Raw genomic sequence first — 13,599 nt, 5'->3', positions numbered from 1 at the left:
GAACTTGTTTTTGAATTTGTTCACTGGTTTACTGCTACCAGTAAAATGTCAGCTCCATGAAGACAAGGACTTTGTCAGATTTGCTCACTAATATATCCTTTGTGCTTAGAAAACTACCTGGAACATAGTGGAAGCTCAATATTTGTAGAATGAATGAATGAATCCCGAGAGCATGACATCTAATGCATGAAAGAGGATCAGAAGAATTCAGCCAACCCAAGAGAAACAGGAATGTGGACCACACCTGAATAAAACTACTATCCTCTTAACTCGTTATTCTCTCCTTCCTGAATCAAAGACTCATATTTTTAAAACAGATATGTTGTGAGGAATTTACACCACAAATGTGTGTCACTAACATATAGATTAGTATTTACTGTGTTATATCTTAAGTATGCTCAAATTGAAAGTAATAAATATTGCTTTCAACTATGTTATGATTTTTAAGCAATCACAATTCATTCTAAAGTTGGTTTCATAATGTCTTGAGTATTGCTGCTGGTTTTTCTGTAGATGGATACCTAGACTTTGAAAATTAAAGTAGAAGATGAAGGACAGCAGAATATGCCACCCTCAAAGATGCCACTTTTGCATAAGGATTATTTTGAGCTAAAGGCAACTGAGAAGAAGTAGATACAGGAAAAGTTATTTGCCTTGCCTAAACAATTTGCCTAAAAACAGGATACAAATTCACAAAGTTATCCCTCCTCCTCTCTCTACCAAGTGGGACAGAATTTGATCACTGAAGATGACTTAAGATGCTTATCATCCTGGAGATATCACCACAGGAATCTACACAACAAATTTTACAAAATAGCCTTTATCTACCATATATTTGCCTTCCTACAATTTACTGCCCTTAAAAATCCAAGGTCCTTTTCCTTTATCATTTCTTCAACAATGTATTATTCTTTGTCAAAGATGCTATGTAAGCCAGAGTTCTAAGCCACTTCTTTGAGATTTACCATTTTTTTCCTGGGTATCTTCTATGTGTACATGTGGTATATGTGTTAACAAATGTCTGTTTTTCTCTTGTGAATCTTTTGTTTTTTGAGATGAGGACTCACTCTGTTGTCCAGACTACAGTACAGTAGCATAATCATAGTTCACTGCAGCCTCAACCTCCTGAACTCAAGTGATCTTTCTGCCTTATCCTCTCGAGTAGCTGGGACCACAGGCATGTGCCACCACACCTGGCTATTATTTTTAACTTTTTTTTGGACAGGATCTCACTATACGGCCCAGGCTGGTCTTGAACTCCTGGCCTTAAGTGATTCTCCCACCTAAGGCTCTCAAAGTGCTGAGGTTACAGATGTGAACCACCACACCTGGCTATCCTGCCTTTTGTTACAATGGATACTAGCTCAAAGCTATGAGAAGTAGAGAGAAAATTACTTTTTCCTTCCCTGCAAAGGGAATATAATTCAGTAATTAAGGTCATAGATTTCTAGCTCGAGTAGTTCTGAGTTCAAATCTACCCACCATATTTATCAGTTATGTGTCTTTGACTAATTTTATAACATTTTTGAATCTCAGTTTCTTTATCAGGAATTTAGGTAATGCTTTTTCATAAAAATTTTAGTACATTTAACATAATGTAAAAAGTGCTTACTTCAGTGAGCCCAACACACAGTTAGGGCTCAGTGAGGTGTAGCCATTATCATTAAGCTCTCTGCCAAAATTCCCAAGACAAACAAACAAAAGGCATTTTACAACATTAGCTTGAAAATCGAAAAACTATGAAACATGCTACATGAAGTAATATTGGAATGTAGTTTCAGCTTTTGATATTTAGATGTGATGTTTCAGAGTATTCAAGGGAAGGGATCTGCATTTAATCTTTATAGTGCACAATCTCGACTCTAACACTTCCTTGGCTCAGTATTGTAAAATTGTGGAAGTTCAGCTTCCTAAGTCACACTAATTATGCTGCCACTTTCACCTATAAAAAGAGGAATGCTTTACAAAAGTGCTCAGTATTTCTATGTTGTATACATTTTAAAACCATAAATCAGTAGGAAAAAAAACTGGTATGTCTCAAAATTATTAAATGTAACATGTCAAACAACAAGTTAAGATTAGCGAAATGCCCAAAGCTCCTCTACTGCAAGGAATACTGGATCTCTGTGTCTTAAGCGACACCCCAGAGAGGCATGTACCATGGCCACGGTCTCTTGACCTTACCTCCCCATAGCTAGATAATGGTGCTATGTGTGAGTTTAACAGTCCAGTATTTTAGGATATAATACATTTGATATATAAGACAAGAATTTGATATTTAAGATATTATAGACAGGATTATTCTAACATGTGAATGGTAATATTTTATATATGCTCAAGGCTTTAGATGCACATAGATTTTCTAAAAGATACAAAAAGAACAGAAACAAATGCATACCTAACTTTACTTATTCATCAAGACAGATATCTATTAACACAGGCACAGTTTAAAACAGAAAAGATATAAGATATAGAGCAAATATTGTCAAGATGATGATATTTAGCCAATCAACTATTTTCGAGAAATCATCTTTTATTCTGAGGCTGTGTTTTCATTCACAGTGAATCTAAATCTCTTCCTTTTATCTCTTGGGTGTCAGGATTTGTCACTCTTCCCATAAACAAAATTGATTCTAGGGAAACAAACAAACAAACATATTTTAGGAATTTCTGGAGAAAACAACTGACAATAATTAGTTTTTCTTAATATTTAACATATTATTTGGCCTTTTTTCTCGGTAAGATAAATAGGTGGTGTCCAATAGCAAAGCCTTCTCCTTTGTCTCAAATTCATAATTATATCATTATTAATCATTTTCTGGTAATTTATGAAGTAAATTAACACCCACTACAGCTTGTCATGGAAAAAGCATTAATCCTGTTTTTCGGCCGGGCGCGGTGGCTCAAGCCTGTAATCCCAGCACTTTGGGAGGCCGAGACGGGCGGATCACGAGGTCAGGAGATCGAGACCATCCTGGCTAACACGGTGAAACCCCGCCTCTACTAAAAATACAAAAAACTAGCCGGGCGAGGTGGCGGGCGCCTGTAGTCCCAGCTACTCCGGAGGCTGAGGCAGGAGAATGGCGTAAACCCGGGAGGCGGAGCTTGCAGTGAGCTGAGATCCGGCCACTGCAGTCCAGCCCGGGCTACAGAGCAAGACTCCGTCTCAAAAAAAAAAAAAAATAATAATAATAATAATAATAATAATCCTGTTTTTCATTGAGGGAAGCAAAAATAAAAATAAAGTGACAGAGAGGTGTTCTTCTAAATATAGAGACCCAGTCTGGAGAACATAGCATAACAAAATGGTGATGAGCATGGTAGAGTTTTAAATTTAAGGCATTAGCAGTCATCATTTTATGCATATAATGTAACCCTTCAGGGTTAAAAGTGCAACTTCTCAGTTCTCCTTTTTCAGCGCTGAATCAAAGCTTACTTTACTGCCAAAGACAATATTTTTATATCTCTAGTATTTTCAAATCCTCACCAAAGTGATATAGTATACAGCATAAATGCAAATACCTGTTTTCAACCATTCTGTGTTTGCAAGTGAAAAGGAACTAAGAACTGAAGGACAAAACAGAAAGAATGATGTACCAAAATCTATTCACCATTCTTTTCAACTGGGTTAAGAGAAGTGACCTAAATCAATCAGTGTCAAATGTTGCCTTAAGTTCCTTACGCTCAGATGTAATAAAGATTAATTTCCAAAGTGATCAATTTTGCATAATTTTAAAGCTAATGAAAATGATATTTAAATGTATTTAAAATAATAGTAGGATGGCCCTTTTTTATTAACTCTACTATTCAGTCCAAAGACACACTCTTTGAAGAACCAATAACATGAAAATAGATATAAACTCCAGCAGATTTTATATATTTTGTTTGTTTGTTTTGTTTTGTTTTTGTTGTTGTTGTTGTTTTTGCTTTTGAGATGGAGTCTCGTTCTGTCGCCCAGGCTGGAGTGCAATGGCGCGATCTTGGCTCACTGCAAGCTCCGCCTCCCGGGTTCACACCATTCTCCTGCCTCAGCCTCCCAAGTACATGGGACTACAGGCGCCTGCCACTACGTCTGGCTAATTTGTTGTATTTTTAGTGGAGACAGGGTTTCACCATGTTAGCCAGGATGGTCTCGATCTCCTGACCTCGTGATCCGCCCTCCTTGGCCTCCCAAAGTGCTGGGATTACAGGCGTGAGCCACTGCGCCCAACCCAGATTTTACTTTTTATTATGAATAATTATAGTCAACAATGTTTTGTTTCAAAATATTAAAATAATTATGGGAAAAAGAAAACAAATACCCCAATATTTCAGATAGATAAAGATACATAAATACATTTCCCAGAATAGATATTTCATTTAGTCACAATAGGAATAAGCAGTGACTCTTTTATCTTCATAATACTAATGCCATAATGCTATGGCATTAAAATGTTCATTAGAATAGTTTGCCTGGAAACATTTTAAAGTAAATTCTATAAACACTAACTTATAATTGAACACAATATCTTAAAATTTTAAATACCTAGAAGTGTAGAATGTTACATAAAAGCCATTAGTACCAGCCTTTTCAATCTGTTTCTTCAGGAAGAATCACATTTTGAATTGAGTCCATGCCATCATCAATCTACTCACTACTAAATTGGGCAGATTAACAAAATCTCCCTTGACATAATAGTGAAGAATTTAGAGGCAGACTGAAGCAAAAATGATTATTATTTTTTATCTTCATGCTTCCTTTCTAAATAGGTATCCCCATATTTAATCAACATATTTATACAACATCTTCATCAGATGTAAGCAACTTTTACCTCCTAATATTACAATACAATAGCATTACCAAGCTAATGGCTAGAAAAAAAATTCTTAATGGATATTCTGCAATCTGCTTCTCCCCTCAACACATGACCCAAAAGAGTTCTAAATGCAATAACTTTCATTATATCTGGAGTCCTGTCAATTTCAAAATCATAATTGACTATTTTTTCAGGAATAGTACCTTTCATGAGTATCTTTCACAATTTTCTTCTCAAAGCCTATAAAGTGGGCCTATATCCTCAACCTTAAAATGGTGCTTTATTGTTCTAGAAGTTTAGCTTAGTAAGGGCTTTAGATGAATATACTGCAGTATAAAACTCATCTGATAGGAAAATCCAAATAATGTATAGATTTTACACAAAAGGACTGTTTGGATAAAAGAAAATTTCCAGGCTACGTAAAAATTGGTTGTACTAAACCTGAAATCATTCATCCTCATACTTCAGAAATCATCAACAGAATACATTTTATGTATACCATGAAGCCATTTAATAGTTCACTATGGTGATGCGAAATCACTATCTTCATTAATCTCAATGATTTCTTGAGTTCATTTGCAAGAGAAAAATTGATAAATCACTAAATATGTATTATCTTAAGATAACAGCCGTTTCTGTATTTTATTAGGTAACAATGAACAGTCCCTGATAAATGAATGTCCATTTATTTTAAACAATACTTTAAAGGGGCAACCCTAGTTTAGAAAGTCTCATTACAATAAAGAACATAAAACAGTTCAAACTGTCATTAAGATCTGCTAGTGAAGCATTATCATAAATAAACAGATAAGTGGGTTTTGAATTTTTGCTGCTGTTTTACTGATAGCTGTTACTTGGCCTTCGCATATAACAAGTCATCAACTTGGAAAATAGAGTAAAACATAATTATTCTAAATGCCATTATTTACTTGTGCGTTGATGCCCAATGAAGTTCCATACTACATAATTATATATTAATTCTGAAAAATTAGAATTATCTAAAGGTTAGACGTAGAGATCAAATGACATACTTAGAATACATTTGAACACTGACATATCCATTACTAGAATTGAAGTTGTGTTAATGCAGTCTCATCAATTCTAAAACTTTCATTGTTTTTAAAATATGACTTTCAGAAGGGTCACTCAGCATGAGTTTCATGGAGCCAAAAAAAGAGTGATGTATCCCTTACTGGGCCAATAATATCAGTATCCCTAGTTAATCTAACAGATTCAGATTCTGCAATTAATTTTGTCTCTTCTCCCTGTAAATGACTTTATACTTTTTCACTTGCCTTTCTTCTTTTATTCACTCACTCATTCATATTAACTTATTCATAATGAACACTTAGTATGTGCCAGGCACAGTGTTACAGGCTTCAAAAATTCTTTTATGTAACTCTGTGAGATAAGTACTACTATTATGTTCAAATAAGATACAGGGGAAATGTGGCTTAGAAAGGACAAGCAACTTGTTTCACAACTGTTAGTGAATTCAGCTGGAACTTGAGCCCTACCCAATTTCACACCCTGTGTCTCTAGTGAAACTGATATTATGTGCAAGGCATTTTGCCAAATATTGGCCTGAATACAGAAATGAGTAAAATGTAATTTCTACTATCCTGTGGCTTGTAACTCTCACATGAGCATTATGACTGCTGAAGGATCCTAAACATAAACTTGACAGTTTTCCCACTGTATTCACATTTCTGGCTTCTCTTATTCCCAGGAGAAAGTGCTGAAGAATCCATCCAGACAATCTGCATTTCTCTGTGTTGGCATTGTGCCCAATGCCAATCCAATCCACTACTTCCATGCTCCCTTTTTTACCTAACTGCATCGTCTTTCACCAGTTGACCAAGTTGGAGATTTGACTCCTTCCTTCCCCTCAGAACCTACACTAGTCACTTACTGTTTTGGCATCCACCTCTGAGTTCTTTCACAACTCCACACCTCTCAATTTCCATCCCCAATGTGGTATCATACACAGACAGTTGACCGGCATTCCCACTCTGACACTTTCTAGTTATGTAACCTGAGACAAACTATACAATCTTTCTCTGAGCTTTTATGTCTTTACTAGTCAAATATCTAATCTTTTGGAGTGGTTTCAGCTTTAGTGATGGTTATATGAAATGACTACCACATATAGTAGCCATGATGGCAGTTATTATTACCACTGCCCTATTTTAGGCCTCTGTCTTCTCTTAAAATACGATACCTGATATATAAAATGCACTTAACAAATATCCATTGAAAGAACAAAAGACTTCAGATATGTACATTGCAATTAGAAACTGGAACTAGTTCTGCCTAACATAATCAGTTCCCCCAAAGAATTCTCAAAAAAGGTACCTGTTGGGTTATGCTTCATAACAAACAGAAATGGATGATTTGCTACAAATTGGTTTTGAGCCAAACTCATGATCACAGGGATGTGTATGCCTATAAAATAGAGACAACAGTTATTTAGATACCTGCATTAAAAGATCAGTAAAGAAAGTATATTAATAATACATTTTGTAGATAGGAAAAGTCATTTTGTGTAAGGAGTTAACATGTGGAAAAATAACCATTTTCTAAATACAGAGGAATTTGCAATAAATTTAAAAACCAAAGTATTGAAGAATAAATATTAGGTCACTCACAGAATAATTCTAACTTTATATTTATGCTCAGTGAAGAAGAAAGCCAGATACCAGATTCAATTTAGTGAAAGCAGTTGAAAAAATTTATCTTTTAAACAGTAATTTTCTGTTCACTTTTTATTTGCATTATATGATTTATTTCTACAATGTTTGTAATTCCTAATTCCTATTTAGGCATGTTTGCACTTCGTTTTTATACTTCGGGTTTGTGGTAATCACATCTGAGCTCAAGTTAATTTTTTTTTTACTTATTCTCTCAAAATTATTCTGTGAGCTCAGAGTTTTTAGGATTTGGCAGTGAATGTGTGTGAGATTTTTATTATGAGATTCGAAGCAGAAACTTGCTGCCTTAAAAGTTACTTTCTGTGATAATTGATATTATGCTGCTCCATTATATCATTTGGCAATATTTAGAATGGGAAAATATAAAAAGTTACATATTTTTCCTATCTAGATTAAATGTTTTATGCTTAATTCAGATACTGTCTTTACCAATAATATAATTATTTTGTACTGTTATTTTCAGACCCCAGGAAAAATAAAATCACTACATATCATTAGAATTGTAAAACAGTCAAATATAATCTTAGTATGATAACATGATTGGCACTCTCCTATCCAGAATATCAAGGGTATGCTACCCAAATAATCAGTGAATATAGGCTCATGTATGAATTATTAAGATAAATCCAAAAGCAAGGTCAGTTTTACTCCTATTCCCATTCACAGTGAATACTTGGACTTTTTCTGCTTTTGAACAGTCCCTGAGTGGATTTCTGAAAGTCAAAATATCCAGGCTGACAATTCTGAAGAGTTTTACTATTGATTCATCTGTTTTCTCTTAGTGATTGTTACAGAATCCTAGAAAAGTTTAGACTTAAAATGAGAGACAGTGGGCAATAACATAAAGAGCTCTGAACTTAAAGTCAGGGAACATGAGTTGTGTTCAAATGCTGCTGTCAATCAATAGTATGGCCACAGGTAAGCCACTTTACATTGCTGGGACTGTTTCCTCACCAATATAATGAGATCAAACAAAAATCTATAAGGACTTTCTCAGTACTGTTTGAAAGCAGCTGGAAAATTTGTCTACATGACAAATTCATCCAGCAATTTCATCCAAATATAACCTTTTGACTTCTCCAAAGATTAATATAGTTCATCCCCTACAATCCAAGTTCCTTGAGCACAGCAATGCAAAATCTTTCAGATGACAAAATCGTAATGGAGTCCAGTGTGTTTCATCCAGATGTCAAAATCCATTGGCCCAATGCATCATTGCAAATTAATCAAGAAATTAATAAATGAATATCAATTTTTATATATTTATCAGTAAGACATTTTAAATGACAAATAGCTTTTAAATATTGATTAAAATCCAAGTAGTATGAGAAATTAAAATAGACATGAGGAATTCACTAAAGTTGCTTGTCCATTTCTAATTGATTTTAGGGCTTTTTTCTAATTATTTTTCAAGCATTATTTACATGCAGCACAGATGCTATTTAAAATGTCATTTGTTCAAGGAAATATGGCCTAGAAGAGTGGTTCTCAAACTAGAATGTACATACAAATTTCCTAGTGATCTTGCAGAATGCAGATTCTGATTCAGTCGGTCTAGGTTTTGGACCTGAGATTTTACATTTCTAACAAGCTCCCAGGTGGTGCTGTTGTTGGTCTATGCACCACATTTGTAATAAAAAGGGCAAGCTGCAAACCACTATGGAGCACTGGTTCTTCGATGCACATTGGCATCGCTTAGGAAAACCTAAGAAAATATTGGAGTCTGGATTTCACTTCCAGAAATACTGATTTAATTATTTTGGGGTGTGGACTGGGCATAGGAGTTTTTAAAGCTTCCCAGGTGATTTTTATGTGCAGGTTAAGTTTGAGAGCCACTGCCACAGAGATAATAACAAGAATCAAATTAGCGAAGTGGGGACTAACTTGGTGTAGTGAAAGAATGAAATAAAATACAATTATGTAAGGGTGAGCATTTTGAACCCCAAAATTTTCTCCACAGGTCCTGTCTGCTAATTTGCAGTTAATCCAATTCAGAGGTGAGCAAATATCAGTAGACAGGCCTCAACTCCTAACCCTTCCCTTCCTTTTTGTATCATGCTGTGACTGAAGAGAAATATGAACAGCATATACAACCATTTCCTTTTTTTCCTCCTGAAGTGTATTAGATAGCAGAAGAAAAAGATTACAATACTTCAAAAGGGTCAGCACCGTAATGTTCATCCTCTCCCCATCATTCCTTCTAGCTTGGCCAGAAATCATTCACCCTACCAGTTGATGTTGCAGCTTCACTGCCATCTTCATTTATCTCAAAGAAAACTTTCTGCATGATGTGGGAAACTTTCACTTCAGATGAATCTGGTTAAAAGAAAAACACACAAAAGTGTATTTAAGAGTTAAAATCAAAAGCCATTACCTATTAGGTCCCAGATTAATTACTTTTTTTGGAGATGGAGTCTTGCTCTGTCACCCAGGTTGAAGTGCAGTGGCACGATCTCAGCTCACTGCAACCTCTGCCTCCCAGATTCAAACCATTCTACCATCTCAGCCTCCCAAGCAGCTGGAATTATAGGCGCCTACCACCACACCCACACTTGGCTAATTTTTGTATTTTTAGTAGAGATGGGGTTTTGGCATGTTGGCCAGGCTGGTCTCGAACTCCTGACCTCAGGTGATCTGCCTGCCTTGGCCTCCCAAATTTCTGGGACTACAGGCATGAGCCACCACGCCCAGCATCATTACATTTTCAAATGATCAAAGGCAAGGAGACAAATAAATGAACTTTTTCCTATTTAGTCAATTTGCTACAGATAAAGGTGATTTAGACTTAGCTCTTCCAGACATGACATATATACAGAAAGAGAGAGAGAGATCACGTTTTTCTGTGATATAAAAGGTAAATGATGTAAGCCTCAAATCACGTATCCAACTAAGTGAAATATTTGAAGGGACAGAGAGCTTTTCCTCCCTTAGCCATTGTCTATAGACAGAATGAAAGAGGTTTTCCAGATTTGAATTAATCTCACTCTATATATTTAACCTCAAAGCCAAAGTGCCTTTTATATTCTGTATTTAGTTTTGATCTTAGTTTAAAATAAAATGTACTTGCCTTCAAATCTGGGGAAGCTATGAAATTCTAAGGAACTTCTGTGTCACCTGTTACAAAATCACTTCAGAGATACACTTTAAAACCTATTAAAGTTTTCAGCATAAGATCGTGTCTTACAACGTTTTGTTCTGGTGTGGATACAAGCTGAGAATGAATGCTCCTTTTTCTCCCCTTGGTGGAACTGATGTGTAGGTGAAGCGTTTCTGGTAGAGTGACTTGCAAGTATAATCTCCTCAAGAAGGAAGAAGTGAAACTGGGAGCCCAGAAGGCATGTCAAGCTGGCCTTGCAAGACAAGATAGATCTGACAGTGTTCCTCAGAGGACAAAGGAAGCATGCTCTAGAAAACTGCCTGGCTCATAATTGGCTTGCTATAAATATTTGTCATATATAAGCCAATAATAAATAAGTCAATGCATCTGAGTATGTCTAGTGATAGAAACCTGCAAAGTGGAGAGAGACGGGCATCTACTCTATTAGTGTGAATTAACTGAAATGCAAGAGAATGTTCTCTCAAGTTCCGGCAAATAAGCACCTTCTTCTCCCAGGATTGCCTGGAATAAGACAAATAAACACAGAGGGAATGACCTAGTGGCCCACACCAAGAGGAAAGACCACAAAGCAGGTTAGGAAGGAGTAAAGAATTTCACCCAGTTTAGCAATGGCACGAGCCAAATGACTCCCTCGCTATTAGACTACACCACTTAATCTCCTTTGTTCCATCTCACTGCAGACAAAACCCAGTCTTAGGAAAAGAACAGGCCCTGAAATATGATAGGTTAGAAGAATGTGAACTCTATAAACTCATTCATTGTACCTTCATAATAATTATTTCTTTTAATTTTTAAATAAAAATTCTAAGTACATTGTTATTAAATTAAGACAACAAGAAAACAATACATTTGCTAGATGTGCAAGTAATATTAATGTGATACTTTTCCCACTTGCTGTTTCATATTTAACTGTGTGCCAAATGTTAAAGTAGATTATTTACATACATTCTTTTATTTATTTCCCCAGTCACTATATTGTCTCACTTAACAGATTAGAATGCTTACACTCAGAAAGGTTAAATATTTTACTACAGGTTACACAAGGAGTAGTAACTGAGTGAGAAGTCAAATATTTTTTCTCAAAGTTTCCAAAGTAACTCTGTACAATCATTTCATTCAAAACTTGTGAACTATATAAATATAAGGTAGTGTCCCTTTCACACTGATGGCCCATAAGACTAGTGTTGGGCTGTTTCATAGTAGCCTTTAGTGAATGTTTATTGTACAAATGATAAGTAGAGATAGCGGAGAATTTACTGTGCTCCTAGCTACCAGTAGAGGTATCAGCATTGGCTATGACTATTCTATTCTAGGCAATAAGACAGAACCAAAATGGTTAAAACAGCTCAAATAGGTAACTCAAGAGGGAAAGAACAGAAAATGCTAGACATTTATTATTTTCTGCACTGGGTTATTTTCTTGAATAAAGTCTTCTATGAAACATTTTGGAAGTATTTTCTTTAAAAATCTGCCTGTAACAGGAGATTTTTTAGAAGTCACAAATTGCTGGGAATTTGCAGAACAAGTGGCTGTTTGAAGTGTCTGAGGCATATTGAGTGATCTCCCTATGGCTGGAAAGAAGTTTAAGAAAAGGAAGTGCATGACAAATAGTTTGGATTATTGAAGGTTGAAGAGGTGGTTGTGTCTCAGGGCACACAGAGCATCCTGTTGCAGTATTTAATGTTGACCATCTCATACCTAGTGCTGACAAAATTGTCAGAGAAGTCAGATCTATCTGTCAGTGTGAGAACGAGTAGCCACATCATGTGTGAAGGTGATAATGAACATTTTGATATTTGTGACCTCATTCACCTCCTCCATCAGGAAAGTTTTTCATTCTATTCATTTGCCCACATAATTGATGAATGATGACTAAATTAACAACATGTTTCCAAAGCCCAGATAGTTATATAGAAATAAATACATAAAACATTTCTGCAGTATTTCACGTTATGATTTACAACCTCATCAGACAGACACGCCTAGGCCCCTTTTTATAGAACAGAAGACTGAATTTAAAAGAGGGTAAGCAACTTGGGACAAATTGGCTCTCTTCATCCATTTTTTTTTTAAGCTAGTTATTTTTGAACTACTGAGTACCACTGAAACTCGAAGAATTCATAGACTGTGTTGGCTTTGTTGTGCAAGTGAACGTGTTAACCATGCAGGATTCCCCCAGTGCAAGTGAGCATAAAAGCTCCATCTTCTCAGATTTGTTGTCAGCCCAAAAGACACCGTTGCTAAATCTGCAAGCTGTAGCATTACAATTTCTTGATTGCGCTCATCATCCAGCAGCTTATGGATGACTATTGCATGTGTTCTCATATTAGTGAATTAACATTTGCAAATTGGTTTCTAAGAGTTGTATTAGCTCTGCTTAGATGAGAGACTCAAAGTTGTAATTCCCATTATTCAGATGAGGAAATCCAAACAGGGCAGAAATAAAAACCCATATAACACTTTTACGTAGTTTTATTAGAAGTATAGCCAGAGTGCTTATCTAACATTCCAAAATGCTTTTTGACTTTCATTAAGAAAAACTACTTAAATATAAAATAAAGTACTTGTTTACAGACAGCTCAACATGCTACGACATTTATTCACTGTGTGTATATTTACCAGAGCTGAATGCTCTTTCGGTTTTAAGCTCAGTTAGTTAATGTAGTCCTAACAAAACAAATTAACATGATAATATAAGAATTATTTATCATACTACCTGTTATTCCAGAAAGGTCGCAGCCACCACTAAATATCTCGGTTATGTTCAAAGAATATAAAACATCTTTGAAGTCTACTTTTTGTTCTACTTTAAATCTGTTATTTAAAAGAAAAAAGAAAAAGAAAAAGTCTTGAAACACTGCACATTTTTGCTATCAATTTTTTTAATGGATGTCTTGGAGGATAATATATTGTAAAATCTTTTGTTTGTATTATCTCAGTTACATTTTCTTACATCTCACACCATTTTCCCCAG

The 13,599-nt window shown here is 35.3% G+C and overlaps 1 protein-coding gene across 2 annotated transcripts in view; it reads right to left on the bottom strand.

Moving 5' to 3' along the window:
• Positions 1–2,383: 2,383 nt before the first annotated feature.
• Positions 2,384–13,599, bottom strand: part of SERPINI2 (serpin family I member 2) — a 34,996-nt gene continuing 23,780 nt past the window's right edge. For both annotated transcript variants that reach the window (XM_073023816.1, XM_073023815.1), the window contains exons 7-10: positions 13,342–13,439; positions 9,737–9,823; positions 7,152–7,241; positions 2,384–2,633 (exon numbers count right to left, since the gene is read on the bottom strand). In XM_073023816.1, the coding sequence (XP_072879917.1) occupies positions 2,557–2,633; positions 7,152–7,241; positions 9,737–9,823; positions 13,342–13,439 (352 nt within the window). In that variant the 3' untranslated portion in view covers positions 2,384–2,556. The remainder of the gene's footprint in view (positions 2,634–7,151; positions 7,242–9,736; positions 9,824–13,341; positions 13,440–13,599) is intronic.

Source organism: Chlorocebus sabaeus, chromosome 15 (genome assembly GCF_047675955.1).
Source record: "Chlorocebus sabaeus isolate Y175 chromosome 15, mChlSab1.0.hap1, whole genome shotgun sequence".
In the NCBI taxonomy this organism is placed as follows: Eukaryota; Metazoa; Chordata; class Mammalia; order Primates; family Cercopithecidae; genus Chlorocebus; species Chlorocebus sabaeus.
The sequence above is the reverse complement of the archived record's forward strand: the minus strand, read 5'-3'. Positions and strand labels throughout refer to the sequence as shown.